At 50.9% G+C, this 23,009-nt stretch overlaps 1 protein-coding gene across 2 annotated transcripts in view; it reads right to left on the minus strand.

Moving 5' to 3' along the window:
- Nucleotides 1-10,456: 10,456 nt before the first annotated feature.
- The window catches only part of VPS53 (VPS53 subunit of GARP complex), a 172,080-nt gene continuing 159,527 nt past the window's right edge, over nt 10,457-23,009 (minus strand). For both annotated transcript variants that reach the window (XM_012461778.2, XM_021667278.2), the window contains 3 exons: nt 17,237-17,374; nt 15,682-15,786; nt 10,457-15,196 (listed from right to left, as the gene is read on the minus strand). In XM_012461778.2, the coding sequence (XP_012317201.2) occupies nt 15,026-15,196; nt 15,682-15,786; nt 17,237-17,374 (414 nt within the window). In that variant the 3' untranslated portion in view covers nt 10,457-15,025. The remainder of the gene's footprint in view (nt 15,197-15,681; nt 15,787-17,236; nt 17,375-23,009) is intronic.

A 23,009-nucleotide genomic window follows, 5' to 3' on the forward strand; every position in this document is an offset into this window, starting at 1 on the left:
CTGCTGTAGGAGTCAAACTTGAGCCCTGCAGGCCTAGATCAAGACACAAAGATTGATTTTTAAAAACACCCCTTGGAGGGCCGGGCGTGGTGGCTCATGCCTGTAATCCCAGCACTTTGGGAGGTTGAGGCGGAAGAATCACCTGAGGTCAGGAGTCTGAGACCAGCCTGGCCAACATGGTGAAACCTTGTCTCTAGTAAACATACAAAACTTAGCCTGGCGTGGTGGCACGTGCCTGCAGTCCCAGCTACTCGGGAGGCTGAGGCGGGAGGATTGCTTGAGCTCAGGGGAGACCAGCATAGGCAACACGGTGAAACACCATCCCTACAAAAAATACAAAAGCTAGCCTGGTGTGGTGGGGAGCACCTGTAGTCCCAACTGCTCAGGAGGCTGAGGTGGGAGGATCGCTGGAGGCTGGGAGGTGGAGGCTACAGTGAACCAAGATCACACCAGTGCACTCCAGCCTAGGTGGCAGAGAGAGACCTGTTTCAAAAAAAAAAAAAAAAAAGAAAGAAAGAAAGAAAATAAAAAGAGGTGGGAAGAGAAAGAGAGACAGAGAGAAAGGCAGGCAAAGAGGGGAGGGGAGCTTGGCCCAGGCAGGAGGCACCGCACACCAGGCGTGGGAGCTCTGCTGGCCCCTTGGCTCATCACTGAGGAGCAGACCACACCTTCTCCGTACCAAATACCACCTGCTTCCTGGTCAACCTCGAGAGCTCTTTGGCGGCTGCACACAGACCGCCTCTGCCTGCCTAACCCGGTGGAATAAAGGCAGGGTGGAATCCAGGCGTGTTTCCTTGAGTTCACCGAACACTCTTGGGTCAGACCGTAAAGGAACCCTCATGGCAGAGCTTGTGAGGTCATCTTTTCCCCCTGACTTAGCTTCCCTGGGTAGAAAGCACTGCAGGCTTGGCCAGGGGCCCAAGCTCAGTCCCTTCTGGGGCCCGTCAGCTCCATTCCTGGACATGCAGGTTGTGAAGGTGCTGCGTTGGTGATGAGGGCAGGTGGGAGTGGGTGGCGGGCTCAGTCCTGCAGTGTTCCTGGCGGGAAACGCCATGCCAGGCACACAGGCGCGAGCTCGTGGGTCTCCTTTCACACCGCAATGGGTATTGTTTGCTGACTATATATCCTGGCAGAAAAAAGTTTAACTTGTTTTTAGTTTTTAAAAATGAGCTCGCTTCAGCTCCCAGACCCCCAGTTTCTCGCAAGATTGAAAGACTGTCTTCTAGCTCCGTGGCTTCTTATCTTCTGGATGATGACTCCGTGGCTCTAGCTTCCTGTCCTTCCCGATTGCCTGGGGGCACCTGGGAGGCTCATTGAGCATCATGGTGGCGAGGCTGGGAGGCTGGCGGTGAGGGCCCAGCCATGGTCACCGCCCCACCTCCCTGGCCTCTACTGAGGTCCAACTTGTTCTGCTTGGCCATTGAGTGACTCTGCTCTTGTTCTTTAAGACAGAGTCTCCGTGGCCCAGGCTAGAGTGCAATGGTACCATCTCAGCTCACTGCAGCCTCTGCCTCCCGGATTCAAGAAATTCTCTTGTCTCAGCCTCCAGAGTAGCTGGGATTACAGGCGCCCACCACCACACCCAGCTAAGTTTTGTATTTTCAGTAGAGATGGGGTTTCACCCTGTTGGCCAGGCTGGTCTCTAACTCCTGACCTCAGGTGATCTGCTCACCTCAGCCTCCCTAAGTGTTGGGATTACAGGCATGAACCACCACGCCCGGCCATTCCCAGCAATTTAATTTAATTTTGAGACAGAGTCTTGTTCTGTCACCCAAGCTGGAGTACAGTGGCATGATCTCAGCTCACTGCAACAAATGATTCTCCTGCCTCAGCCTTCCAAGAAGCTGGGATTACAGATGTGCACCACCACACCCGGCTAATTTATTTAGTAGAGACAGGGTTTTGTCATGTTGGCTGGATTGGTCTTGAACTCCTGACCTCAGGTGATCCACCTGCCTCAACCTGCCACAGTGCTGGGACTACAGGAGTGAGCCACCGTACCTGGCCACACTCTCTGCTCTGGTGTCCACTGCATTCTGGTTGTCCCAAATCAAGGTATCTTCCAAGGTGCTGGTCCTTTCGCTACTTCTGGGAGCTTGGGAGCTCTTAGCAGCCATCACCTGCCCATGATGGGGTGGGAGGGACTCTGTGTGGTACACAGAAGCCTCCACCTTAGGCCTCTCTGGCTGGCAGCACCCTCAGGCCCTCGTTCTCTGCCTCCTGGTGCCTTACTGAGCACAGAGCTCCATGGGGGCTTCAGTCTCCAGGGTAATTGCTGGAAGCTAGGCAGTGGCTACTCCTCAAACGGATGGGGGTTCCCCTCCCACTGGGGCTCAGCCCAGCGTGCTGGGCTCCAGCTTTCTTCTCGGGGACCCACCAGCCTTTAAGCCACTCTGGCTTTTGTCACCTGTGGGGCAAAATCCACTTTCTTTCTTTTGAGATGGAAACAAATGTTGGTGTCCAGATGCCGCTTCCCCATGATGAGTGTGGATTGTGTGCAAAATCCTCTAGGATTCTGGTTCTTAACATTTAAAGGCACACTTTCAGAATAAGAAACCAATGAAAACAGCATTCCAACATTCTTGCATGGATAGCATGGATTCCAAGACTTTTGTCTGTACTGCAGAACTACAGAGGTCTGTACAAGAATTCAAGGTACTCTCCAGATGCTGTCTGCACCTGAGCACGGTGCATAGCAGATGCTCACCTGCTGCTGCAGAAAGGGGCAAAGAACATAAAACAACCACTTAACAGCAAAACGTGACCTCACTACCTGCACAAAGGATGCTCGCTGGTGTCCGGAGCAAACCCATAAATCGCGAGGGAGGGAGGCACGAGGGCTTCGCTCAACAGACCTTGAACACAAACACTTTCTTGCAAGACACAGTTGGGTCACAGCTGGTCTTGTGCAATGAAAACCAGAGAGGAACTTCTTACTGGGTTTCTACAGATAGAGACGAAAACTACATCCTCCATCTCAGGAAGCAGGAAAACACCGGGGTGAGTGAGGCTGTGCGCTGGGCCCCACACACAGCCCACGGGAGTGTGCACAAACCGCAGCAGGCTTTCTGGCAAGAGCTAGCGACATATGTACGTGTCCTCTAATCAGATTTCTCTTCTTTTTCGAAACGGGGCCTCCCTTTGTCACCCAGGCTGGAGTGCAGCGGTGCGGTCACAGCTCACTGCAGCCTTGACATCCCGGGGTTCAAGGGATCCTCCCGCATTAGCCTCTCAAGTAGCTGGGACTACAGGAATGCACCACCACACCCGGGAATTTTTTTGTAGAGACAGGGTTTCACCATGTTGCCCAGGTCAGTCTCAAACTCTTGGGCTCAAGTGATCTGCCTGCCTTGGTCTTCCAAAGTGCTGGGATTATAGGCGTGAACCACTATCCCTGGCCTTAATCATTTTAAGTAGAAATGTAACCCTTTTAGGATAATGTCCTACAAAAATGTGAGTACAAGCAAGCAAAGACTTTTACAGAAAGATTTTCACAGATGATGCGATCCTAATAGCCAAAAGAACTAAACACGGCCTGTTGGCTCTATTGCTAGAAGACTGGCTGTCTCAGTCTGTTCGCGCTGCTGTAATAAAATGCCATGTATGAATTTATAGAGCCATCCCTTACAGTTCTGCAGGCTGGAAGTCCACACAGACTAATTTATAAATAAGAGAGAGTTGTCCCTTACAGTTCTGGAGGCTGAAAGTCCACACAGACTAATTTATAAATAAGAGAGTTGTCCCTCTTCCCTCTGGAAGTCCAAGACCAGGTGTGACACTCAGTGCCCAGTGAGGGTTGCTCTTTGTTCCAAGATGGCACCACGTTGCTTGCTACACAGCAGAAGGCGGAAAGCCACAGGGAGTCAAGCAGCTCCTCTGCACCTATCTTATAAGGTCGTAACTCCGTTCGTGAGGGCTCCTCCTTCATGATTGAATCACTTCCTGAAGGCCCCGCTTCTTAATACTATCACACTGGGGATTCAGTTTCAACATAAGAATTTTGGAGGGACATATATATTCAAACCGTAGCACTGATGAAATAAACAATGGGGCTGGGCACGGTGGCTCACACCTGTAATCCCAACACTTTGGGAAGCTGAGGTGGGCAGATCATTTGGGGTTGGGAGTTCGAGACCATCCTGGCCTGCATGGTGAAACCCCGTCTCTACTAAAAATACAAAAATTAGCCTGGCGTGGTGGTGGGCACCTGCAATCCTGGCTACTCAGGAGGCTGAGGCAGGAGAGTCACTTGAACCTGGGAGGTGGAGGTTATAGTGAGCTGAGATTGCACCACTGCACTCCAGCCTGGGCGACAGAGCGAGACTCTGTCTTTAAAAAAAAAAAAAAGAAAAGAAAATGATGGCGTAGCTGAGCCATAAAACACCACACAGCCTCTAAAAAGAATGGTAGATGTACATGTGGCCAGGGAAAGGCCAAGAGACACGGGCAGCCTCCGCACCTGCCAGTTCTGCAGCTACAGATTCAACCAACTGCAACTGAAAAGACAGAATTCCTAGGGTGCTGAGGAGTCAACAGCCACATTTTTGCATCCATGGGTTCCACAGGCGGATTTGGGCTCTGGGACCTGAGCACCCAGGATTTTGTTATCTGGCAGGTGTGGGGAAGTCCTGGAGCCAATCCCCCGTGGATACTGAGGGACAAGGGTATTGTTAAGCTGTAGAAAAATATGCTTCAGATTGATTTTTTTTTTTTTTTTTTTTTTTGGCAAAGTGTCCCCTTCCTCTTCCCCCATAAAGATACAGATAAATCTTCAAAGGAGAGTAGGGCTTTTGATATATTTACATATAGGTTTTTTTTTTTTGAGACAGTCTCCCTCTGTCGTCCAGGTTGGAGTGCAGTGGCACAATCTCAGCTCACTGCAACCTCCACCTCCCAGGTTCAAGCGAATCTTCTGCCTCAGCCCCCGAGTAGCTGGGATTACAGGCACGTGCCACCATGCCCGGCTAATTTTGTATTTTTAGTAGAGACGGGTTTTTGCCATGTTGGCCAGGCTGGTCTCAAACTCCGGACCTCAGGTCATCTGCCCACCTTGGCCTCCCAAAGTGCTGGGATTACAGGGGTGAGCTACCACACCTGGTCCAGTGAACTTTACAAATGAGTATTACTATTGCAGTGTTTTCCAGGGTAAATAGCAGCACAGGGCATACTCTGAGGCATCCATGTCCTCGGTTTTGGGAGGAGCCAGGCTGGAGCCAGGCTCTTCTCTGCTCCTTCTGAGAAACCCTTGGGAAAGAAGCATTTGGCAGGCCCGCCGGGAGACCAGGGAGCACGGTGTCCACACACTGAGACCCACCTCGCATGGCTTCCTGGGACTTCCATTCTTCACTTGTTGGGGCAAGATTTTCTTCTGATTTCTGTGACTGTTGTCTGTGTGATCATTAAGAAAACATTTTATATAAACTAACTATATTGGCTGACAGCGAGAGTTATTAGGGGTGACTAAGCTGTTGAGATTGAAGCCCTAGAAAGGGAAGGTGGCCCCATTTAGGGGTGCTGTGGCTCACGCCTGTGATCCCAGCACTTTGGGAGGCTGAGGTGGGAGGACTGCTTGAGCCCAGGACTTTGAGACCAGCCTGGGCAACAGAATAAGACCCTCTCTGAGAAAAAGTAAAAATAAAAAAGAAAGAAAAGTGGGGGATTTGGGAAGGAAGCTGAGCTTACTCAAGATGGTGCATATAAGCTAAAGATGGGAGTAGCTGGAAGACACGAGCTAAGAGTTGGGGAGGGTGCTCCGAAGGTGTGGCTGGGGTTTGCATCTGTGATGGCAGTAAGTCCTCTGAAGGGGACTGGCATGAAACAGGGGGCCAAGATCTTAAGACCTGGCCACTGTCAAGGCTCAGAAGGAAAGGGGAGCTGGCGAAGGGGACCAAGAGGTCCCGGAGCCAGTAAAGCAAGAAGGTGTTGAAGGGGTTAGGGGAGAATCCCGGGGGAGAGGAGGACTCACCCACAGATGCTCCTCCACTTATGATGGGCTACATCCCAATAACCCCACTGTAAGCTAGACAAATTGCTAAGTCACAACTGCATGTGACACACCTAACCTGTCCTGTGTCATAGCTTAGCCCACCTTAAACGTGCTCAGGACACTTACGTGACCCTGCAGTCGCAGCACGGTGTAGCCGAGGCCGATTTTACAAGGAAGTGTTGACTAGCTCATGTGATTCAGCGTATCTGTTTCTACTGAAGGTGAAAACACTGGCTGTGTGGGTGCACGGACCACGTCTCACTTCTGCACCACCATAAAGTAGAAAAATTGTTAGGCAGAACCATTGTTCGCTGGGACAATCTGCACGCAGAGAATGAAGGCTGTGAGCTGAGTTCCAGGAAAGTGTTTGAGACGGAAGCTGACTTGCTAAGCAGGAAGGCATGAGAGGATGGGGGCCGTGGACTCCCTGCAAAGTGGTAATAAAGTCGACAGGCTGCGGGGGCAGTGGGATCAGGAAAAGCAGGGGGACCCCTGTTCACTTCTGCAAGCAGAGGGTGCAGGTGGGAGAGCCCCAGGGCTGGACAGCTCAGGAGAGTGGTGTGGCGAGTTGTGAGCCGGGTACTGAGCGGCAGGTACCCGTGTGGCAGAGCTTCTGCCACTCCTCTTCCATGGCAGGAGTAAGCCAGTGATTGAAACTCTCCAGATCTCAGTATCCCATCTACAAAGAGAGGGACTGTGACAAAGCCCCCAGCAAGTGAACAAACATGCCACCCAACCCTGATGCTCTAATTCCAACCTCCAAGCTCCAGTCCTACTGCAGTGGTACCCAGCAAATGCCATACACTGATCGCTATGGAGGGAGGGCGGGAGGGAGGGTCCTGAAGCAGTCAGGGTCCCCGGCCCGGCACTTCCTCCTCTGTTGACTGGCCCTGGAGTGACTGCTGGAGCCTGAGGCAGCAGGAGTACTTGTCATTTGTTTCAAGTCCTGAAAAGGTGGGAGAGCACTGCCTACATGGTCATAGGGGGTCTCAAGTACAAGATCTGGGGCTTTGGGGAGGACCAGGTACTTTCAGGTGCTGCCCACCTCCCTCTGACCAAGCCTCTTCTCCACCCCATTACACAGTTTTGTTCTTAGAACACGGGTGCCTTGCACCAGGGGTTACTCAGAGGCCCCTCAGATGTTCTTTCCAAAGGCCACGAGGCCTCAGCTCCACTGTGCCCTACAGGCTGACAGGTCCAGCATCTGAAATCCAAAATCCAAAATGCTTCAAAATCCAAAACATTTTGAATGCCGACACGACACTCAAAGGAACTGCTCACTGACGCGGTCTGGATTTGGGATTTTCCGATTAGGAAGGCTGAACTGGTATGTATATAAATACACATATTCCAGAATCCAAAACACTTCTGGGCCCAGGTGTGTCAGGTAAGGGTTATTCAACCTGTATTTGCACAGAATTTGGGAGACAGTTCAGGTGCTGCTGTTGAAGGGATGGCCACCTCCAAGTGAAACGGGCTCTTTCCTGCACTCGGTGACACGCCAAGCCTCCTTCCCCTCTAAGGGCAGAGAAACAATCAGCAGCGTGTGTCAAGGAGGCAGCAGCTTCCAGACGGACACCTGCAGAACGCTGACATCTTCTGTGATGTTTGGTGGGGTGAGAACCTCTGCACTTAGTGTCAGTTCTACAAGCTAAACATCAAAAATGGTAATAGTACAACGCGCATCCTGGGCAGATACGAGACGGTGGAGGCCCTGGCGTGCGGTGCCCTCTTGCCGCTGTGGAGACGTGGGAGACAGAGCCTCGTGCCACCTGTTTAACTGAAGAGTCTCTACCACTTGAAGAAGGGCTGTTTCAAACAAAACAAAACCGATACTATTTGCAAATTATTGGCTGGATTAAATCAAGAGTTCTCTATTCTGTGCAACCAAGCAAAACACACAAGTAAACTGGATGCTGAGGTTGACATACATAAATTTTCATCCATAACCTTGGTTTGAAATGCTTCCTATTTACTGGAATCGTTTCAATGCTTTTACTGATTTCCTTTGAAAAATATTTTAACTCATAACATATAAAGTACTTCCATCTGTTTTGTATAGTGGGACTCCAGTGTAAATTTCTGTCCCATACATTTGAAAACCACTGGTGAAGTACAAGGGCATGGATGCTGGGACGAAGGCTGGAGCCAAATTCTGGCTGGCCTCATCCATACCGGCCGTATCTCCCTGGGCCCGTCCTTCAACCCCCTCAGCCTCCAAGTCCCATCCACTAAACAGAACTAAACTGAGCAGGGATTTGATCTGATGAGACATCAGCACGCAGTTACCTTCCCACCCCCATCAACATGTACAAACAGCACTCAATCACCCAGACTCTCTCGTGACCAAAGGTGCTATATGCAGGCCAGACGGCAGCCGGGCTGTGCCGCCAAGGCCCAAGGCTGCCCTGACTGGGACCTTCCTCCCTTCAGCACCTCCTCAACCTCTGAGCTAGCCAGCTCCTGAAGGGCAGTGTGAGACCGTGACGGGCACGGGTATGAGGCTGTGGGGGGACTCTGTGCGAGTAAACTGATGTCTTCTCTACACAGCAGACCAATTTTTCCCATTTGCCTGCCTCTTCAGTGGCTGCTGTGGTTGGTCCACGCAGTGCTTGACTTCGCGAAGCACCCTGTGGAATGTGGTCTCTTTGGCGGCCGAGACAGGCCTTCATTTTCCATCAGCACAAAGCACACACGTGGAAGCTGCGAGGATTTCTTGCCCCCATTTCACTCGAGACCCCTGAACGCGGCAGCGCACTCTGCAAATACCTTTCTTGGTCACGGGGATAGAGGGAAGTTTGTTGAGAAGCGGTTCTTAGTTTCTCACTTGTTGAAGAATTACCCAAAACAGAAGAAGGCAACACAGTTGTGCGAATTCCATGTGATGGCTGAGCAGACACTCACAGAGCCTCGATGAAGTGGGAAGGTTCCCAGGGTTGAGGCGCTGGCTAACATCTCGTATCGCCCCAGGTCCTCTGAGTCAACATCCCAAAGGGGACTGAGAGAGCCAGAGATTACAGGGACTGGCTGGCCTTGGGAAACGTCTAACCACCTTTGAAACTTTGCAAAGTAACCCCTCAGCCGGTGAGGCTCAGGCTTCCCAGTTATAACTGCCCGTCCCAAGTAAATCTTGCTTAGTTTTTTGAGCATCATAGCAAAAAAAAAAAAGGCAAGAATAAGTAAAAGAAAAGGCAGGCAGGCAAGAATGTTTGTCCCTGTTGGGAGAAGTGCCTGGTCTGTGGACACCAGACACCATACCCAAAGACATTTCTGGAACGGAGCCTTTAGCAACCCTTACAGTTTTCATTCAGAGGAAATGTGCCCTATTTTCCACAACAGGCAGCCTCGCCACCAGCCCCAGGAGGGAGGAAGCTCTCTCCAGCGTCTGCAGGTTTATCCCGAAATTCTACAGAAACAGCAGCTGCCAGGGGAAGGGAATACGGCTCCATCTTTTAAAACTATCGTGTAAGCTGAGTATCGCAGTCATGACCTAAAAAAGACCAGATACGCTGAGCCCGCTGTGGAAGCAGCCTGCACACGGCCAGAGTATGTCACCACTCAGCCATCTTTAACACAGCCAGGCCAGTCGGGGTGGCCACAAACACACTTCACACTGCCCGGGGCCCGCAGAGCAACTGCATATAACCTGGTCTTGTGTGCCTGCACAGCCAACATCTATGAAAATCCCCTTCACCAATATTGAGGACTGACGCCCGCCCAGCACCTCGGTGCCGGCCCAGATCCAGACCTGCAGATCAGGTCTTCTGCAGAGTCCTCCAATCCCAGGCTGCTTTCGCTGCAAACCGACACAGCCCTCACGTCCTATGGATCCACGCCTCGCTGGCCTCTTCCCACCTGTTGATGCAGGTGAGAAAGAGAGCTTTTAGGCAACGCCCTTCCAGGTGGGCTACAGGGAGTGTTTCCTTTCTCATTAGGTGGAGCCCTTGGCTTCCCTAATAAAGTGGGAGCTGTTGAAAACGTAACGGAAACGAGAGAATGATCCTGAAGCCAGAGTGATGGAAGTGCCACGGCAGATCTTCCACTGCTGAAGGGAACTTCGGAATTCCCAGAGTGTTTACTGCAAAACCCCCATCCAGCTATGAAGGAAACAGGACTGACCACGTGCAGGATAGACATCGCTCGGCAGTCACTGGAAAAGCAGGCTGTGGTTGCAACGGTAAGGATGGAGAAGGGAACGGTAACAGGATAGAAATTCACAGTGCGAGAAGGGTTCCAGGTCAGCAGCAGACGCTAAACACATCCCAGGGGCTTCACCGCGACCGGACAGGCAGGCCTGGGCTGGGCCGACCATGTTCCGCTCCGGCGCTTCGCTCCCTCAGACTGTCCAGGAAGGGGCACATCCTCCAGGGAGAAGGGCAGCCGCTGGGGGGGCCAGGGTCACAGGCTCGCTAATTCTTTCCTAGAGTCTGCTCTGTTTTCTGTCAGCAGTAAAGAAATACATCGAGCAAATGATATCCAGTCAGGCTTTAATTAACTGCAGCCTTCTGTACTCCACCACACAGGGAGAAATCACTTCCAGATGGGGAAAATGAAAGCTATTTACACAAAAAAGCAATCCCTTTATTTTAAGGAAATTTCTCTCTCCCAAAGGTGTAGAACTCTGACGGTCCAAGAGGCTATTCTGGGAATTCTTATTTAACAGATAAAATGCAACCGTACTCTTCACATAGGCCAGCGTTTCACATGTCCATGTTTCTAAGGCTATTTTATTTTTAGGAATCTGACTTGGAGTAGACAAGAGTGTGAAACACTTGCCGTCACCCTCAAGCAGGCAGGTTATTCCAAGTGCTCTTCAGCATTTCCCCTGACCTTCCGCAAACAGGGAACCAGGTCTCCTCATCCGATGGCAGTTCAGGAAGGCTCAGTGTGCCGTCCCCTGTTCCAGGCAGCAGCCTCAGACACGCCCCATCGCTCTGCGTGCCCCGTAACCATCTCGCTGGTCTCGGCTTGTCTGCTTAGAGAAGCAACCCTAGACATGAGAAACCAGGCACCCTTCTCGGGGTGGGCAGAGTCCTGGGTGCTGGTTCTTTGTTCTGGAGATAGGAAGGGGTGGCAGTAGTTAGCTTCGATCCTGAGCTGGATTTGAAGATCGGAACACCTTGCCTACCGCGGCTCCTCTTTCACGGTCAGTCCACACAGAATGTTCTTCAGCCTGCGCACCTCTCACCCAGCTATCAGAGAGGTCTCCGTAAGAAGAGCACAGTGAATGCTTTAATGATAATACAAATGACCAAAGTGACTTCAAAGTTGCTTGTTTTTTTGTTCTTAAAGGGTCTAAGAGAAAAGGGACTGAGGGGAAGGAATGGGCACATCTTGGCTTAGCTGAATCACAGAGCTGTTAGATGCTGTTTTTATCCAGGAGTGCTCCTTTTACTTTATTATTAGTATTTACTATTATTTTTTGAGATGGAGTCTTGCTCTGTCACCCAGGTTGGAGTAGAATGGCACGATCTCAGCTCACTGCAACTTCCGCCTCCCGGGTTCAGGCAATTCACCTGCCTCAGCCTCCCAAGCAGCTGGGACTACAGGTACCCACCACCACACCCAGCTAATTTTTGTATTTTTAGTAGAGATGGGGTTTCACCAGGTTGGCCAGGCTGGTCTCGAACTCTTGACCTCGTGATCCGCCCACCTCGGCCTCCCAAAGTACTGGGATGACAGGTGTGGGCCGCATTTGTACTTTTTTAAAGGCCCAGGGTGGTTCTGATGTGCACCCCCAGTAGGGAACGCAGCATCTTCACACAGCCCTCCATCCTGTCAAGGAGACATTTAACATAACTCCTGCCGGCATCTGTGGGCTCCCTGGGGATTACTGACAATGCCATAAATCAAGAAAGCAGCTTCCCTGCCTGTGACCACCAACAGTGAAACAGCAGCTTGACATCTCAATGCTGTGACGGGCTGTCCCGAAAACAACTCCTCACCAACCAGCCAAAGAGAGGAGTGGGGATCTGTGAACACACACCAGGAGTGACAAGAACCAGGTGCAGCAGTCCCTGGCTTCCCAGCATTCCCAGGTCGAGGACAGACGGCTGAACCAGCTGTGCCACCTGGAGATGGGCCCACCGCTCCTTTTTGACTATACAGCTCAGGCTGCACAACCTCACCAGAGCAACCCCAGGGGCTGGGGGGGCATCTTCTACTGGGCTTCCGGGGGCTCTCCCGACCCCCTCCCCGGCCCTTCCTGGGCTTCCGGGGAGCTCTCCCGACCCCCTCCCTGCCCTTTCTGGGCTTCCGGGGAGCTCTCCCGACCCCCTCTCTGCCCTTACTGGGCTTTCCGGGAGCTCTCCCGACCCCCTCCCCGCCCTTGTCTTCTTTGGAATCTTTTCTTAATAGACCTTAGCGAAAGGCCGCACCTCCTTGATCACTCATTGTCTTCTCCCTGTCCTGGAATTTGAGACACTTGTACGAGTCATACCAACTAGCAGGGAAGCCTGGAAACTGATGAAGAAATGAGGCTCAGGATCAGAGCTGGACGGCGTCGGGAGAAAGGCCAGCAGAGACGCAGGGCACAGAGCAGGTGGTTATGTTGGGAACCAAGGTGGGAACGAGAAAATCGGGTTTCCAGGCCGGTTTCCAAACCTTAACGTTTCCTGCTGCATGGCTGTTACAAGTTTTATGGATTCTCAGGAAATTCCCTCTCCTGAAAACGTTTTGAGACAGGGTCTCGCTCTGTTGCCCAGGCTGGAGTGCAGTGGTGTGATCTCGGCTCACTGCAACCTCCAGCTCCCAGATTAAAGTGATTCTCCTGCCGCAGCCTCCCCAGTAGCTGGGATTACAGGTATGCGCCACCACACTCAACTAATTTTTGTCTTTTTAGTAGAGACGAGGTTTCACCCTGTTGGCCAGGTTGGTCTCAAACTCCTGACCTCAGGTGATCCACCCGCCTCAAACTCCCAAAGTGCTGGGATTCCAGGCGTGGGTCACTGTGCCCGGCCAATTTTTTATATTTTTGGTTTCACCATGTTGCCCAGGCTGGTCTCAAACTCCTAAGCTCAAGCAATCTGCCCACCTCAGCCTCCCAAGCAGTTGAGACTAGAGGTGCATGCCACCATGCCTTGCAAATTTTTATTTTTGTATACATCTCTATGTTGCCCAGGCTGGTCTCGAACTCTCCGGCTCAAGCGATCCTCCTGCCTTGGCCTCCCAAAGTGTTGGGGCTACAGGTGCGAGCCGCTGTGCCTGGCAAGGTACCATTCTTGAACAGAAGCGGCAGGAACAATAGCAGTTTGCCTATAGCTGTGGTCATGGCTAACTGAGGCGTGGTTTTAGGGAAGCCGTGGGCATCAGAGGCTGCCTGCTCTCCGGATGCAGGAGGGCGCCAGAGGCCAGAAGACCTGCCACAGAGAGCACATGGGGGACAGGAAGGGCAGGTGGGGGCAGCTGCCTTCCAGGCCAGGCCAGGTTCTCAGCGTGGTGTGTAAGGTCAACATTCTGTTCCTGAGGCATCCCAAGCCCCCAGCTCCTTCTCATCACACAGGAACAGGTCACTGGGACACTGCACACCACCTTTGCTATTTCAGACGACACTGGAAAGTACTGTGGACCTGAAGATGAGCCGGCACAAAGGGACTCGAGGATACGGGCTTCCCGGATGTTCCCACGGCTTCATCTGATGAGAAAGCCTAGGAAACATATTCCAAGTAAACTTCCTGGTTTCCCTTCCTTAAAAGCCAGGAGCAGAGTGGGAGTAAAGAAATGAAGGAAAGGGCCGGGCGCGGTGGCTCACACCTGTAATCCTAGCACTTTGGGAGCCTGAAAAGGGTAGACTGCTTGAGGCCAGGAGTTCAAAACCAGCCTGGCCAACACGGTGAAACCCCACCTCTACTAAAAATACAAAAAATTAGCCAGGTGCGGTGGCAGGTGCCTGTAGTCCCAGTGACTTGGGAGCCTGAGGCAGGAGAATCACTTCAACCCGGGGAGGCAGAGGTTGCAGTGAGCCAAGATCATGCCACTGCACTCCAACCTGGGCGACAGAGTGAGACTGCATCTCAAAAAAAAGAAAGAAAGAAAGAAATGGAGGAAGAATCTGCTCACATAACCTGGTGAGTGTGCCAGACAGAGCCGTCTGTCAGATCTGGGTCTGCCCACACCCTGGTCAGGAGCCCCAGGGCAGACAGGACACCTGCTTGAAGGCCTGGCGCATGCGACCTTCCCGGTAACAGACACAAAGGACACTCTCCTTTGGAGATGACTGCAAAATGGGGGAACACAGGGATAACTTAGTCAAGTAAAGTCATAACAAGTACCAGAAACAAAATATGGGCCAGGAAACTGGGATTTCCGTGGGAATATGCCTGCTTCCACTGCCTCCATAAAGAACCTGTAATCTGCCACTCTGGCCGTAGGGACAAACCCAGAGACAGGAAAGGAAACTCAGCTCTGGCTGAAGGGGAAACCTCAAACAGCCATGGAAGGAGGGAAGGAGGGAGGGAGGGAGGGAGGGAGAGGAGGAGGGGGGGAGAGGAGGAGGGGAGAGGGAGGGAGAGGAGGAGGGGAAGTGAGGGAGAGGAAGAGGAGGGAGGGAGGGAGAGAGGGAGAAGAGGAGGAGGAGGGAGGGAGGGAAAGGAGGAGATGGGGAGGAGGGGGGAAGGGATGGAGGGAGGGCTGAGATCCAGGCTTCCTCATACAAGTTGCCTGGATGGGGAGGTTCGCGGTGGACCCAGTGTCAGAGGGTATGACAGCTGTGCTGAGGCTACACGAGTCAACGGCAATTCTGCTAGTCAGGGGCAGCTCAGGGACAGCAAGTGAACCCCAGGGACCTTCCCCTGCTGCTGCCTCTGCTTTGGGAACCAGAGATCATCTAAATGGCCTTCTCAGAACCCAGCCCTTACTCAGCATCTCTGATGAAGGCAGGAAGTAAGACAGAGCATGGAAGAGACTCAGTAACAACCCAGATGTCCCAGAAAGCCTGGAGACTGATGATGTGAGTGTCCCGGGGAGCACAGGAGACATCAGGGGCTTCCGGGGAATGTGGTGCTAAGGGGCCGGCCAGGAGCAAAGTGCCTGTTGCTGCTGCTACAGTCTCTTTTTAATGAGTTTCTCGAGTTTGCGGATGCGAGAAGACTCCTGCTCTGGTGTTGGCGCCATTAGGGACAGGGAGCTGGCACTTTCCGCCCCCGAGGGTGGTGCAGGGAGCCGCTGGCGCAGGAGTTCCAGCATGCTGCTCTGCTCACTCCTCTTCAGCCCCTGGAGTTGAGAGAGAAGAACCGTCAGGAAGGCTGGGCCAGAACGGCCCACGGGGAGAGCGCAGCATTGGGTATGGGGGTCAGCAGAGACTCTGCAGACAGCAGAGTCACTCCAGGCTGAGGATGACCGCTTTCCTCAGAGAATTAATCGCCAGCCCTGGGTAGTGGCCTGGGAGGAAAACAGAGAGGAAGAAAGGGCCATGGAAGAGAAAGAAGGGGCTGAGAGAGAAGGGCAGGTCCAGGAGGTCGGGGAGGAAACCCTTCTGTCCTCATCCTCCGCCCTCCTCCCCTGCGCAGGGGCCTATGAATCCTCGAGAGCACACGCCCACAACCACCTCCTCCAAAGGCTTCTCCGAATCTGGTTAGCTCCCTGGAGCCCGGCAAAGCATTTTGAGAAAATCCCCCAAGAACCTATATCCCACCCCCAGTTAAGAACCAAGTGTGAGGAGGATGGCAAGCGTGGACAAATCCGGAGCCTGCACTCACCTTCATGTCCAGGATCTTCTGGAAGGTTTCCGTGTTGCAGTCTGTGAGAAGTTTGATGTAGTTGTCGACGAACACCACCAGCGGTTCATGAGGGGCCATCACCACCTGCCAGGAGGAGATGGGCAGACCCGTGAGGAAAGCTCACAGCAGCGCAGGGCTCTCCCTCACTGCCTGCCGAGCGCAAAATGCATCCTGTGAGGTCTCCTTCTCATCCTCAGGCCCCATCTCATCTTCACATTCAACTAGAGCAGCGTGTCCTCAATTTGCTGAATCCCAAATATCAACTGCACGGCTTTGTAAAGCACAGGTTCCCAAGCCCTTCCTTTAAATAGTCTAATTCAGCAGCCCTGGTGGAGTCCCAGGTGACTGTCAAAACATCGGGACCCTTTGGGAAACACTGCGTGAGAGGGTCTCCTGTTAGACGTTTCATAGGTACACGGTACCCACTCCTTCTGCCCCGACGTACTATGACTTCTGAGAAATGGGTGGCAAAAGGCACTGGTGTAAGTGGATTTCTGCAAAAACAAAAATGCCAAAGCTGCCTCACTTTTCTAAAGACTTAAAATCTGGACTTCGTGCAACTACTAACTGAAAGTATCAGTTAACACACAAAGGAAAGGAAGGGCACGGTAATCCTCACATTCGTTTCCTTTGGCTCTGGAATGCAGTATCTGACTTTCTTCCTGCATTCCCCAGACTGCCCCAAAGCGTGGCAAGTGGTTCACTCAGGAATCCACTGCAGAGAACTCCCGGACCGCATGCTCTCCTCCACAGCCAGTAACCAGCAGTGGAGGGAAATGAACAGGCTGCTTCCCATGTCCTCAGGCCACAGCTCCAGGTTCAGGCAGGGTCCTCACCTGTTCCAGGTGTCTGAAGCCCTGCTGCTGCTTCCTACTCCTGCCGTCTCTGAGTCATCTGGCTTAGGAACAGCCTGAAGAGCCTAGAGGCCCTGGGCTTTTCAGACACGTCACGACAGGATCATTTGTTCTCCAGCCCTCAACCCCGCTCTCCCAAATGGTGGAAATCAGAGGCAGATGCTCAGGGTTCAGACCTTCATCACCCGAAGTACCAATCCTTTGTTAAATGGGGCTTTAAAAAATCCATTTGCCAATGAGATTCAGATACTACAACATCTGTTCAGAGTTCATGTAAAGTGGAGACAGAGCACAGAAAGCCAAGAAGGCTGAAGTGGAAGGGAGTAACTGAGATGTGGGCCTGGAATTCCTGCTGAGCAGCAGAGATACCTGACCTGACTGACTCACAGCGACAACTCCACCGAACTTCCAAGCTTGGCCACATCTGATTACAAGAGAATCCCATGACAACAAAAAATTCATTTGTCAGGAGGAATTACTGACTCCCAATAACTACTCACAGACTTTCAACAATTTTTGAGGCCAAAAACTCAGTCCAGCCCAAGAATGTGGACCTGCTTTGAGAGCGCTGGGGACAGGACCTACCCGGTGCCTTCAAAACCAAAGCTTCTTGGAAACAGAGATGAAATAAACAACCGACCCTTTTACACAGAATCCCCGAGAAAGGCACAAGCCGTCACCTTGAGGATCATCTCCGCCCGGGTCATGCCTTTGACAACGATCTTAGTGTAGCTGGCGGGCGCCTTCCTCACCACCTGCGAGCCGATGGAGGGGAGATCAAGCAGGACCATCTTCAGGGAGTGGGTGTCCAGCAGCAGCTGTGGAGCAAGGCAGAGTGTGACCGGCCCCTTCCAGCCACCCAGCACCGAGTGGACCCATGCCCAGGAGTAACATTTTTCTGATTATGCGCATGATACATTCTTATTGCAGAAAACTTGGGAAATAGAAATATAAAAGAAAAAAGTTATGTATAATTCCCATCACCTACGAAAAACATCAAGAAGCCAGCTTATGTGTATGTAAGTAAAAAATATATACAATAACCTAGGGGCCAGGAGCAGTGGCTCACGCGTGTGATCCCAGAACTTTAGGAGGCCCAGGCAGCAGGCTCTGTAGGGCTCAGGGGTTTGAGGCCACCCTGGGCAACATGGAAAAACACAAAAATCGGCCAGGCATGGTGGTGCACACCTGTGGTCTCAGCTACTGGGGCGGACTGAGGTGGGAGGGTCACATAAGCCTGAGAGGCTGAGGCTGCAGTGAGTCAAGATCGTGCCACTGCACTCTCCAGCCTGGGTGACAGAGTGAGACCCTGTCTCAAAAACAAACCACAACCCCCGCCATGAAACTAAGTCAGAATTATACTGTATGTATACATAATTTTATAACCTGGTTTTCTCACTTACTATGTAAAATTTTTGTACTGTGTTTTCCCATCTCTGCAGTCATGATTTTTTTTTTTTTTAATTGCATTTTAGGTTTTGAGGTACATGTGAAAAACATGCAAGGTTGTTGCATAGGTGCATACGTGGCAGTGTGATTTGCTGCCTTCCTCCCCTTCACCTATATCTGGCATTTCTCCCCATGCTATCCCTCCCCAACTCCCCACCCATCTCTGTCCCCACCTCCCCCCCAACAGACCCCAGTGTATAGTGCTCCCCTCCCTGTGTCCATGTGTTCTCATTGTTCAACACCCACCTATGAGTGAGAACATGATTTTTAGCTGCACTCTAACGTGGGCCACATGGCGAGACCCTATCCTCTAAAGCAGCAGCATCGTGACTTTTAAAGGCCCTGCAGTACTCTGTGATGTGTGGCAGCATAAACGTCAGGATCTTTCCAATGGAATGGACCCATGTACACCTCTGCCAGCAGTGCAGACTGCACCCTTATTGGCACTGAAAACTCCTAAAATCCTGGTTTTCATTAGGCAAAAGACAGCAACTCATTATTGTTGTTTTTAATTCCTCTGGATGTTAGTGAGGTTGTGGATTTACCCAAATGTAAACATTGTATTTTGGCAATCTACCTTTTCCTCTGTTTGTTCTGGTTCTCTGGGATGCCAATCATCTAGGACACCTACAGTCCCGATGGCCCAGCGCCTGCTGGGAATGACCTGAGGAAGGTTTGTCACATTTGGTCTGCATAAGGCCCTGTTTGCTCTGGGGGTTATCATTCCCATTGTACAGATGAGAAAAAGTTCCAGAAAAAGTTTACCAGCTCGCTAAACTCATCTCGTGCAATGGGATGGGGTTAGACAAAAGGTGGCCAGGAAGCTGGAGTCCCATTTCCGACTGCCCAGGTCAATGTCCCTGGGTGGTTCTGGCGTAGGGCTCACACTGGCTCCTGCTGCCACTGCTCTTGGCAACCAGGGAGCAGAGAAATGGCTGAAGCCAGATGGGTGTACTCTGGCCTGCTGAGATGGCTTGGAGAATGGAACCACATAGCCACCACGCAGACAAGGGCAGGAGTTGGGCGACAGCCCCCAATGCCCCCACTAGACTCGGTTGATGACGGTCAGACTCTTGTTCAGGACAAGGCCTGCTCCATCTGCCACTGCCTGCTTCCTCTGGAAAGCCTTCTGTAATTCCATCAAGCAGGTGAGAAATGGGATCCCTTCAGGCCCAGTCACACTTTGCATCCTCCAATTTCCCATTTACTTTGCTTTGGACAGAAGAATTAATGACTAGAGATTAACTATGTAAGGAGAGACACTATTAACTTAAGGGTTATGGTGATTATAATTTTGACAAAATTAGTAGCGTGTGGGGAGACGTCAGTGTTTTATTTGGAATAATTCAGGTGTAAGAAATGACGCTAAGGTCAGAGTAGTTTCCTGTGGTTCTGTAGCTAGTCAAAGGCCTACGCGTGCAGCTCACTCTACTGTAGCCAGCAAAGTGCCAGAGCATTCTGGACCTTTCTAGATTTCCAGAAATGAACATTCTTCCTCTCCGCTCAGAAGAAAGGGTACACAAGCCTCCTGGAGGGGGAATGGCACAGGCTGCCCAAGGCCCGCAGGAAGAGCCCGGCACTGGCACACTTCCCAGAGCTCCGGCGGAAATGACTGCTGCTCTTCCTCGAAGGAACCTAGCATGAGCCCCTCAAGAACACACATGGTCGGCCGGGTGCGGTAGCTCACGCCTGTCATCCCAGCACTTTGGGAGGCCGAGGCGGGCAGATCACGAGTTCAGGAGACTGAGACCATCCTGGCCAACATGGTGAAACCCCGTGTCTACTAAAAATACAAAAAATTAGCTGGTGTGGTGGTGCACACCCTGTAGTCCCAGCTACTAGGGAGGCTAAGGCAGGAGAATTGCTTGAACCCAGGAGGCGGAGACTGCAATGAGCCCAGATCACACCACTGCACTACAGCCTGGCTACAACACACTACATACACTTTTTGCGAGACTCTGTCTCAATAAAAAAAAAAAAAAAAAAAAAAAAAAAAAGAATACACATGCTCGATTCCAGGTGGATTAAACTCTTCGATATATAAAGAAAAACTTTAAGAAAATACAGACCGGGCACAGTAGCTCGCGCCTATAATCCCAACACTTTGGGAGGCTGAGGTGGGTGGAGAGACCAGCCTGGCTAACATGGTGAGATTCCCATCTCTACTAAAAATACAAAAATTAGCCGGGCGTGGTGCTGCACACCTGTAATCCCAGCTACTTGGGAGGGTGAGGCACAAGAATCGCTTCAACCCAGGAGGTAGAGGTTGCAGTGAGCCCTGATTGTGCCATTGTACTCCAGACTGAGCAACAGAGTGAGACACTGTCTTAAAAAGAAAAAAAAGATGTACAGCAAAGGTGTAAACATGTTACACATTTTGCTGAGCTGAGTGGTTAGCTAGTGTTCTATACATTATTTTCTGTACATTGATTAACTGGAATTTTTGTTTAAAGAATACCATTTGAGGCCTGACAAGGACTCGACTCTGTCTTCCATGTAACAGATTTTGAGAGCCTTGTGAAAATCAAAGCCATGTCTTAGCATACATTTGCTGGTAGGAAAAAGAAAATCAGTCATTATATTTTAAAGCATATGGAGCTATTTCCTACTTTTTCTACTTCCCAGAGATATGTTATATGCATAAATAATTGTATAATCTGAAGTGACAGGAGAGGTTTGAATGAACCAGACCTAATTCTCTAGTGTCCCTCACATACAGGGAGATACAACACTTGCATTCCCTGGCCAGTCACCATAAAATTCTGTCTTTACCAGACAGCTGAGAGGTGAAAATCTGGATCTCAGGTTTTACGTTAAGCAATGAGGTCTGAAAAGGTGGGAATGCGTCTGACAGATTTGCCAGCTGTCTGTGGGAAGTGAAGGTAGAAAGGTCCCATGTATCATGAAGATCTGCTAGTTCTCATCTTTGAAACAGATCTTCCTAGGCATGAGACATTGGGCAAGAGGTGGCTATTGCCAACTTCATTTCTGCCTCAGTGATATTTTCTGGAGGGTGTGGGCTGGCTAAGGTAGTTGAAGGGATGGGGGTGCCAGTGCGGCCAGTATACTATGCCTGTGAACGCTTGTCACTCAGCAATGGAAATCTCTGAGGGGCCCTTTACTTCCTAAAGAGCCTCCCACAATTCTTGGGGTCATGATGACTAGCAGTAGTGATGAAAATTCTGAATAAATTAGATACAGGCCCTAGAAGACAACCATGTGAACAAAACCATATATTGAACCATACTGGCCCAACCATATAAAGTTCTTCAGTGAGGTGGCACCGAGCAGACAGCTCGGGGTATGAGGAGGGTGGACCAAGGTGGGGACATGTTCTGCTTCTTTCAAAAATTTCGGCATGACTTTCATAGAGTACACAAGCGCCACGTGTGCAGCTGGGCCACATCCAGACGTGGCGACACCCTACTGCCTAACGGAAGACAGAGGACATCTCTGGCACCCGAAGGCTCCCTCACCTCTCGTCCAGTCAGTGCACTCCTTTCCCTCCCAGCAAAGGCAACCACTCTCCTGTTCTCCATCACTGGAGCTTACTTTTCTGCTCATAACCTGCTGCGAACATTTGTGCACGTCTGGTGGTCAAAAAGTCCTCGTTTCTCTGGGATGGAAGCTACTCAAGAGGAGGACTGCTGGATCGCTGGGCAGGGACTGTCTGGCCAACTGCCTAGGAGTTTTCCCATGGGGCTGTGCTAACTTCCATTTCTACCAGCACCTATGAAAGTTCCATTGCTCCACATCTTTACCAGCACTTGGTATCATCACTCTTTTAAAATTATTATTATTTTTAGAGACAGGGTCTTACTCTGTCCCCTGGGCTGGAGTGCAGTGGTACAATCAGAGCTCAATGAAACCTCACATTCCTGGGCTTAATTGATCCTCCTGTCTCCCAAGTAGCGAGGACTACAGGCATATGCCACCATGCCTGGCTAATTTTTAAATTATTTTGTAGAGATGGGGTCTCGCCGTGTTGCCCAGGCTGATCTCAAACTGCTAGGCTCAAATAATCTTCCTGCCACAGCCTCCCAAAGTCTTGGGATTACAGGCACAAGCCACCTCACTTGGCCAAGGTATTTTAAGTACTCCAAATAACCAATCCTTTCTTTTAAGGTTAGTGCTTTTAATGTTTTGTTTACGGGATCTCTGCCTAACCCAAGGTCATATTCTCTATATTATCTTCCAGAAGCTTTATTGTCTTATTTTTTAGAGCCATAATCCACCTGGAATTAATTTTCCAAATTTGAGATATAATTCAAAAACCATAAAATGTACCTTTTCGAAGTGTAGAATTCACTGGCTTTTTTTTTTTTTTTTTTTTTTGAGACGGAGTTTCGCTCGTTACCCAGGCTGGAGTGCAATGGTGCGATCTCGGCTCACCGCAACCTCCGCCTCTTGGGTTTAGGCAATTCTCCTGCCTCGGCCTCCTGAGTAGCTGGGATTACAGGCACACACCACCATGCCCAGCTAATTTTTTGTATTTTTAGTAGAGACGGGGTTTCACCATGTTGACCAGGATGGTCTCAATCTCTTGACCTCGTGATCCACCCGCCTCGGCCTCCCAAAGTGCTGGGATTACAGGCTTGAGCCACCGCGCCCGGCCCAAATTCACTGGTTTTTAAAGTATATTCACAAGGTTGTGCAGCTGTCAGCAATACCTGGTTACAGACCACATCACCACCCCATAAAGAAACACCCGTTTCCCCCACCCCACTCACCCTATGCCAACCATTAATCTACTTTGTTTTATGAATTTGCATTTTCTGGACATTTTATAAAAGTAAAGTCACATAATATGTGGCTTTTCATGTCTGGCTTCTTGCATTTAACACAGTTTCAAGGTTCATCCGTATTGTAGCATGAATGAGTATTTCATTCCTTTTAATGGCTGAATAATAGTCCCTTGTATGGATATACCACATTTTGTTTATCTGTTCATCAGCTGATGGACATTTGAGTTGTTTCTGCTTTCTGGCTATTATGAATAGTGCT

Source organism: Aotus nancymaae, unplaced genomic scaffold, assembly GCF_030222135.1.
Source record: "Aotus nancymaae isolate 86718 unplaced genomic scaffold, 86718_ANA_hifiasm-v0.15.2.pri h1tg000018l, whole genome shotgun sequence".
In the NCBI taxonomy this organism is placed as follows: Eukaryota; Metazoa; Chordata; class Mammalia; order Primates; family Aotidae; genus Aotus; species Aotus nancymaae.